This window comes from Bradysia coprophila, unplaced genomic scaffold, assembly GCF_014529535.1.
Source record: "Bradysia coprophila strain Holo2 unplaced genomic scaffold, BU_Bcop_v1 contig_50, whole genome shotgun sequence".
NCBI lineage: Eukaryota > Metazoa > Arthropoda > Insecta > Diptera > Sciaridae > Bradysia > Bradysia coprophila.
The window spans coordinates 1,740,260-1,749,057 of record NW_023503751.1 but is presented as its reverse complement, the minus strand read 5'-3'; the positions used below and the strand labels follow the sequence as shown (position 1 = coordinate 1,749,057).

At 40.1% G+C, this 8,798-nt stretch overlaps 2 protein-coding genes across 3 annotated transcripts; one reads left to right on the top strand and one right to left on the bottom strand.

The window, feature by feature from the left end:
- Positions 1 to 518: 518 nt before the first annotated feature.
- LOC119082923 (pickpocket protein 28-like) lies at positions 519 to 1,353 on the top strand. Its single transcript, XM_037192578.1, has 2 exons — positions 519 to 864; positions 924 to 1,353. The coding sequence occupies exons 1-2, from the start codon at positions 519 to 521 to the stop codon at positions 1,328 to 1,330; spliced, it is 753 nt and encodes a 250-aa protein (XP_037048473.1). The 3' UTR covers positions 1,331 to 1,353.
- A 3,470-nt stretch (positions 1,354 to 4,823) lies between these two features.
- Positions 4,824 to 8,798, bottom strand: LOC119082891. 2 transcript variants are annotated; one of them, XM_037192552.1, is made up of 4 exons: positions 8,721 to 8,798; positions 8,289 to 8,578; positions 5,309 to 6,519; positions 4,824 to 5,251 (listed from the first exon to the last, which is right to left on the bottom strand). In XM_037192552.1, the coding sequence occupies exons 2-4, from the start codon at positions 8,558 to 8,560 to the stop codon at positions 4,881 to 4,883; spliced, it is 1,854 nt and encodes a 617-aa protein (XP_037048447.1). In that variant the 5' UTR covers positions 8,561 to 8,578; positions 8,721 to 8,798; the 3' UTR covers positions 4,824 to 4,880. The 2 variants fall into 2 exon arrangements, with proteins under 2 accessions (XP_037048447.1, XP_037048446.1); XM_037192551.1 differs by having other exon boundaries at positions 4,824 to 6,519.

The following is an 8,798-nucleotide window of genomic DNA, read 5'->3' as shown; positions in this document are numbered from 1 at the left end:
ACCGCAGCAATTTTAAATTTTAGAATTTGGTGGTTCGTCATGTTAGTCTGTTCAATCATTGGTGCGTGCTATTTGATCTACCAAGCATACAGAACAATGAACGAAAATCCAATAATTGAAAGCCCAGCATTGAGTAAGGCTCCATTATGGGACGTACCGTTTCCTGCCGTTACCATTTGTCCTGCGATCAATAAAGAACTAAATTTGCCAGTTAAAGTTGATTATTGGGGAAAATTTTCTGAAATGGACCATGTTCCCAAGCAAGAAATAATAACAAAACTTCGTTCTTGTGTAACATTCAACATGTATGACGAGAAAGACTTACTGAGAGATGGGTACATTTTATCTACCACAACACAACCCCTTGTATTAACGACTGAATTTTGTTTGAATTTAGTGTTATTCTGAGTACGCCTGATAACCTCCCCGACAAGAAGGAACAATTGTGGAGTCGAGATTCTGGCTTTAAAAAAGGACTACCGCTGGAAAACTACACATATCCGTTTCGTGCGTTCACCATGAAGCATTTATTTTCCGTGAACTTCACCGTTACGCAATTCACTCAACTCTTGTCAGGATTCATATTGATCGTTCATCCACCTGACGAATTTCCGCTTTTCTTGCGACGTTCTGTTATAACTAGCATTAAAGCTGAATCATTTAACAACATCAGATTAACGCCACATTTAGTCGTATCGGAAGGCATCGAAAAATACGAACCGAATGTTCGACAGTGCTATTACGGCCACGAGCGACATTTAAAATATTACAAAACCTACACCCAAAACCATTGCGAATCGGAATGTCTCGCTGATTACACTCTCGACCAATGTGGATGCGTTCCTTATTTTATGCCACGTGCGTGACGATTGTGTTCGTTTCATCCATTTTGGCGAAGTTAATTTCTTTTGTAAATGTTGCAGGTTTTAACGACACCAAAATTTGTCGAGCGGATTCGGAGTGTGACTTAAATGCAGTTGACAAACTTTTTTTACCCAAGTTCAACGATGACGGTACACATGCTCTAATTGACGATTGCAATTGCCTTCAAACATGCACTCAGTTGTCTTATACAGTTGAAGTGGTCGAATTACCGGAGGAATTGGCGGGTTATGATGGAAGTGCGCTCATCATTGGAAACGAACATCCATTTTTTACGAAAAATATCCGCACTGAGTTGCATAGTCTGAGTGAATTCTTTTCTAATTGTGGCGGTTCGCTCGGATTGTTTCTTGGAGTGTCGATCTTAAGCATAGTGGAATTGCTTTATTTCTGTACGGCTCGTTTGTATTTACACAGTAAAAAACGTACCACAGATTCCACTGAATAGATTACAAGACTTCCGTTCTACCAACAACCTGAAACCATAAAAGTGAAACACTTTTCCAACTGGTCGATATTTTTTCCATATGCCATACCGCTCTACCCACAAAACTCTAAGACCTTGCCAAAGACCAATACTCTGTAATATGACGCTATGTCACTATGCCACTAAGACCAATACTCTGTAATATGACGCTATGTCAATTGCACTTTTTTAGATAATTTAATCTCACAAATAATTCAACTCGTTTTTAAATGTCTGTACGTGTCATCACTATTGTCCCGTCGTCGAGAGTGAATGTTCGGCGAGCAACCGAAAAAGGACAAAGACTCCAGCTATTAAGCCTTCGTGCCGTTCACATCAAGAGATTCTGCTGATCCGATCAAGTGTTTGTACTGGCATCATCCATGGAATTACAAACCGTTTATTCGATCTGGTCATTATAATTTGGGTCGATTTGGATTGGAATGTGACATATCATCAGGTTGGTCGTGTGGATCATATCGAAGCGAAAGTTATTTGTTCATTCGTGGGACGCCACCGAGCGAAAAATATCGAAGAAAAATTATACAAATGATGCAGTAAACATCCGTTTTTCGTTTTTTTTTTTGTTTCATTTGGAAGGTAATCAAAGGCCGAATAGAATGTAGTTGAAAAACATAGCTAACGCCGACCCGTACGAAACACCTATTCGTATCAAAAGCCTTTATTGTGAAACTCTTCATTTCTCTTACTTCATTTTCTTCTCTACTGAAAAGCTATTCGCGCTTTAAAATCACTTGCATTATCCCCTCTTTGCCTTGTGATCATATACAAATAAATTGCCGGAGGCAATATAGACAGCCACGTACGAAGTCAATTTTCATAAATTCCTATCTAAACAGCTTTATACCGCTATATTTACCTATATTTTCCTATAAATAAACATTTCAAAGATGAACATGCTATTATATAGCTCTAAATGCCTGTATATAGCTCAATATAGCTGTATATAGATATATATAGAAGTCCACATATGGGATTCCTAAAACCCCCTACACATAACCAATTACTTCTATGTCAACAGAAACTCTCTTAGTACCATTTTTACTAAAATCCAATATGGCCGCCGGCAGCCATTTTATTAGGAGACCGGAAATAGTATTGACGCTTTACATTCGTTAATACCTTTCAAACAGAAACGAGCCGTCAGAACAGTAGGAGCGTTTGCTGCGACTGAACCCCGTACAAACCCGTACATCCATTGCGCACGTGACCCTAGTTCGTCCGTCGCCCTACACTTACCGTAAGTCTACTGCGGCCGTAAACGTCGGTAAAGTAAAAATCTTATGAAATGTGTACGTCTTAAAAATTGCGCATAGCGCAATTACGAAGCTCCGAACGACGTTCCTTTCAAATGTAACACAAACTACACTTTTCACTGATCAGTGACTTTGTAATTATCATTTTCATCGATTGATATTGTTTTCACAAAAATCCAAAATGGCGGCCGACGGCCATTTTGTTAGGAGGTGGAATAGTACGGCTGCTTTACATTCGTTAGTATCTTTCAAACAAAAAAAATTCATGAAATTCGGTCAAATTTTACTCGAGATATTAACAAAAAACCCCACCACCTTCACTGTACGGCCGAGTAGCCACATATAAGCTCACTCCAAGAGACCTAGCTCACGCTCCGATAAACCGAATTTCATAAACTTTTTTTTCCCTGATTGGTACGGTCAATACCTATCTAATAAATCAAAATCCATCTAAATCCGTTCAAATTTGGCCAGCCTACAAGCAAAAACGGCTTGCAGCCCTGTACCTAGTTCACACCAAGGGGTCACTCACTCACGAGTCGGTCATCCAATTTCCATAAACTTTTCGTCGATCGGTATTGTAAATACCTTTCATTTGATGTATCATTTACAAGTGTAGCCTTTAAATGGCCAGAGATATCTTCGGAAAACGTTAAATCACTTATGGGGCCCCAGCTCGGGAAGGGTCAACCCAAAATCGCCCATCTTCGAACTTAGCCTCACTATTTTGACTATCTTTCAGGAAAAAAAAATTGAAATCGGATTTGATTTACTCAAGATATCGACGTGACAGACGGACAGACAGACGGACAGACGGCCAAAATTTTTAATGCGGATTCGTCATCTATGAACAAAGGCAAACACTTTGCCCTTACCGTCTGCTTCGAATTCCATCAATTACACACGGCATCGTAATCCTATAAGCCCCTTTGTACTTTGTACGGGGCTAAAAAATCATGAAATTCGGTCAAAATTTACTCGAGATATTGACAAAATAACCCACCGGCCGAGTAGCCGGATAAAAGCTCACTCCAAGAGACCTAGCTCACGCTCTTGTGAACCGAATTTCATCAACTTTTTTTTCCCTTATTGGCACGGTCAATTTCTAATAAAATAAATACTATCTAATAAGTGGCCATTCACAAATTACACACGCTCTTAAGGGGGGAGGGGGGTTTGACAAAAGCGTACGCTTCATACATTTTTGAAATTTTCTCCATACATTTTCGCGTGCAAGGGGGGAGGGGGGGTCTGAAATTTCGAATTTGGTGCGTGCGTAATTTGTGAATGGCCCCTAAAGCGAAAGTAGACGAAATATGTTCAAATTTGGCCGCCCTACAAGCAGAAACTGCTTGGCGCCCTCTTACTGGTTTACATCAAGGGGTCTAACTCACGAGGCGGTCATCCGATTTCCATAAACTCGATCGGTATTTTAAATACCTTTCATTTGACGTATCACTTATAAGTGTAGCTTTTAAATGTCCAGAGGTATATTTGAAAAACCCTAAAGCACTTATTGGGTCCCAGTCCCAGCTCAGGAGTGGTCGACCCAAAACCGCCCATCTTCGAACTTAGCCTTTCTTTTGACATTACCAAACGAGAAAAAAAAGAATTTTCAAAATCGGATGCGTTTTACTCAAGTTATCGTGCAGACAGACGGACAGACAGACAGACAGACTTTTTTTTCATCTGGTTTAGCATCTATGGACAACCACAATAGGTTTCCCCTTACTCAGGGAATCCAATTCGACGTGTTACAAACGTATGCGTAAACCTATAAGACCCCAGTTTTGTACGGGTCTAAAAAATTAAATTTGGGTCCTCGGACTGAGGCCGATACTAGCTTTATGTATAAATCAAGTATAAGGGTTCTCCTAAATTTCATAATGGCGATTGACCACTTTATGTCAAATTCATTGCCAAACTCGTTTCTTGACATTCAGAAAAACAACGGTGTTGCGACAATAGATTGGTACACTAGTGCTTCGCCTTGGGACCCATCGTATAACGGCAATTTTACTTCACAGTGTGAAGTTCACACTGATTCGATTAGTTTGTAAGTTTGTAAGGGCTGAAATGGTGGCGCCGTAGTCGTCTTTCAAAGTTGGTTCTCTTAATTGCAGTTGTATTACAATATACTAAACTAATATAACGGACCGCAATGTCAATATTTATCAAATTAAAAGAAATTTTTGGTCACTGCATTTACGCATCTTTAAAATACATAATGGGTCACAAAAAATATTAACTTAGCTTCATTCTATCAAATTTTGAAAAGCGAACCACGGAGCTGATCCTGGCAATCCAGCGAAGTCGTATCTGAATTCGACTTTCCCAAGATAAACAGCTACGAAGTTTCCATAATTTTCGGAGAATTCATCCCAACCTTGCCTATAGAGCATCCATGCTCTGTGTCTTCCAAATTCCCGAGCTTTCTTTTCATCTCTACCCAAACACGACCAGTAACCACATCCTTCATCGTCCACTATTCTTCGAATCCAAGAGCTTTCATCTGTACGCAAAACTGAAGCTTCATGCAATTTCCTGATGGAAGGAGATTGCACATCCTCAGGCCTTCCCGTTTCGTAAAGCAAATTAAGCATGGTGGCGAACTGCCAGTACCCATCTATTAACCGCATCTCGATATACTTACTGTAATAAGGTGATGGGACTATATCTGTACCTGATTTAATGAAATATTCTTGTGCAGCTTTGGATATATTTCTGACCCCATCCGTTGAACGTATTAAACAACTTTGGTCATATGCGTCCTTCAGTAGTTTCAGGCGACGTTCATTACATGAAGTTATACTGACAATAGTATTCCATGCCTTTTCAACAAGACCCTGCGGTATCGTAACTCCACTCCCTGGTATTCTCGCACCTGCGTCCCTCATACTAGCACCACTTTCAAGTTTAGCATATAGAACTGCAACTGCCTCCACAAATCTGTTATCAAAATGCTTGGGAAAACATACTGTTGAACAGTAATAGCCCTTAAAAGCGATGTATGTCCCTGCCGTGACCTTTGAAAGTTCAAGACCAATAGAAGTGCTCAGACGTGCATACTGAGCTATTATTTTCGAACAAATTTGAGATGGACGACCTGGTTCCATTATAATGCTTGAAACTATGTGACTCGCTTCATCAAGCCATCGTAGACTACCATGAACATTACCTTTCCAAGGCATACCTCGACTTTCGTTCCTGGCAGCCGCTCGTACCACTGCACAATAATAGTCGACAACAGTTTGATTCATTTGGGGAATGCAAATGCCATTCGGATCAAGTAAATAATTCATTGGACTTAGCATTTTTCCAGCGACTCCGTACTCTTTCATCGAAACGTTCAATGATATGTGAGCCAAATTGAAATTGTCTAACACCGTCCACACGGTGTTAGTATCGCAGACGTTACGCATTGCTATGTCAGCCAGTTTTGTGCAAATTAAAATTGTTTGTCCGTAGACAGCTCTGCTTACCTTTAAAACAGATGCTGGAGACTTATCCTGTGCTTCCGATGAGCTTCTTAGCAACGAAAGTGCATCATGAATCATAGACGCCTGCGCCGCACCCATTATTACTGCTGGATCGTCGACTGATATTTTTTGCCCACATCGAAGCCACACGTGGAGTACTAACGCCGATCTAAACATACCTTCGTCTATGCGCCAAAATGTCTTTTTAACAGCTTCAGCAATTCTTGCGTCCGGATCGATCAGGTCATCGTTAAATTTTGAAGTTTTATCGCTTGCCGACAATAGTATTTGCCTTCCAGTATCGACGACGCTCGATGTAAACCATTCGATAGCTTCCGGGTCATTAGTGCCCACTATTTGAGTCATCAACGTTTTTAGTTGATGTCCAGAGGGACAACAAAACATTGAGCCCCAACTGTGTGAAATTGAAAAATGTATAACGATTAGAAGAGAACTTTGTTTACGACTTGTCGTAAGTTATGGAACGTTTAAATAGGAGTTAAATAAACTGGGTCGACCTTCATTCGTTTTTTTGTATATTGTAAAGAGCGTTGAGGGTTGTCGATTAGCAGGCCCGTATTTAGGAAAAGGGGGGCAGCCGAGACTGAGTCACTCCTGAAATTCTCCGAGCCCCTGCTGAGATTTTTAATTAGGCAACTGACGAAAGTGTAGCTTACTATTACAAGTTCGGCTGAAATGTCACATCAATTATTATGACAAAGTGATAATGACAAAGATATAACTTAAAAAAATGTTTTAGAGTCATTGGATCAAGTTGCTAAGCTTTTATGCGCTAACGGTATTGTGTAAAAAAGTTCGCTGCGCGACATTTTAATCTTTGTTTGTAAACATTATCTGAGTTCAACGATCATTTCTGGAAATGAGCGTAAGATCGAAGCATTTTTTGCCAAAAGAATATTAATTGCTAGTATTCGTTACTTTGTTAAATTCAAGGAATAATCGAGGGGCCACAGAACATCCAGTGACCATGAAAGGGGAGGAGAATCTGTTGGTCGTTTTTGGTGCAGTTTGGTGCACTGATTACGAAAAGTTCGGGTGCCAGGCTGAGTTCCTAGTCATTCTCGAGATATCAGTTAGTTTTTGGCCCGAATTCGGGCTTTTTTCAGTCTTTGCTGTATCGACCCATGAAGATCAAACTTTAGACTAAAACGGTCTTTAGGAAAATTATAGGTTCATTTTTAACGATTTTTACCTCATTTTCGATCGATTTTTTCGACCGTTCCTTCAATTCCTACAAAATTTTCGTCCAAAGGGCTAAGATGCAGAATTTAATATCCTATAATTTCCCCAAAGACCGTTTTAGTCTAAAGTTTGATCTTCATGGGTCGATACAGCAAAGACTGAAAAAAGCCAGAATTTGGGCCAAAAACTGACTGATATCTCGAGAATGACCAGGAACTCAGCCTGGCACCCGAACTTTTCGTAATCAGTGCACCAAAATGTACCAAGAACAGATTCTCCTCCCCTTTCATGGTCACAGTATGTCCTGTGGCCCCTGGGCTAGAAATCAAAATTTAAACAGAACATTTTACTTCCATCTTTTTCACCATCGATTCATCGAAATGTGCAACTACGCACTCAGTCTCCCAACAAAATTTCACTGATCAACATATTCGACAATGGACTCACATCTATTTTAAAAATTTCGCCTGCGGCGCACTACTCCTCCACACAAAAATAATGTCACGCCCATCGGCTTGTGACCATTAATTTTTTTTTTATTAGTTCTCATAGTATTAGGGTATGGGCCTCAAGCCCCTCCTTTCAATTCACCCTGGCTAAGGGCCTGTCGATTGGTGACCACCATCGTTCACTCTATCGTCCATGCCGCTTCACGAATAACCACCTGAACCGGCTTTTGTATACCAATACGTAGACAATGGTGGTTCAAGGGCTAATACTTACTGCTTCCGCTACACTAAACACGACGATGTTAATGGTCTCTGGAAAGTTCGTCGTAGACAGGAGTTTCGGAACGAGTATTTTAAAAGTTCACTTAGAACTGTATCAAATCAAAAGATTGAGCATACTCGTTCCAAGATTGGCTGACAGATTGGTTGAGTTTTCAATCCTTTATCAGTTTCGCCACTACACCAACGTCTATCGTCTATGGTTCACATTTTAATTCCCATTGAAACCTACAGTGAAGTAAAATATCGTTACCTTTCCAGCGAAACAAGTCGCCGATCACAAGCTTTCAGCATGGCATACACAACTGCTAAAGACTCCAATCTATAGTCAATGTGAAGACTAGTACTCAGTTCCTTCATCCACATCATTCCGTAAGTATAGACCATTTTCCAGTCACCTTCCATCAATACGTCGATGTGTTTATATTTGGCTTCATATTCGCCATCCATTGGCTCATAGGTGTGCCATCCTAAGTTTTTCCACGATTTTGTCCACTCATCCATCATTTTCACGCTCGCCGTCATAACTGTTATCTAAAGAATCTAAAATGGTTTGAAAAATTATCTAAAGCCGAACAACTTGACCCTTTTTAGAGCAAAAATAATGTTCCACGACACAAGAGAAAACATCTCAAAAATGAGAAGATGGTTATGAGCTTAATACTGTATGACCACATCTACCTACTTTTTGTTTATTTCCAATTCACACAGACCTCACTGGATCAACCGTTGTTGTTGATTTAAAAAAGTAGTAAAGAGTCTG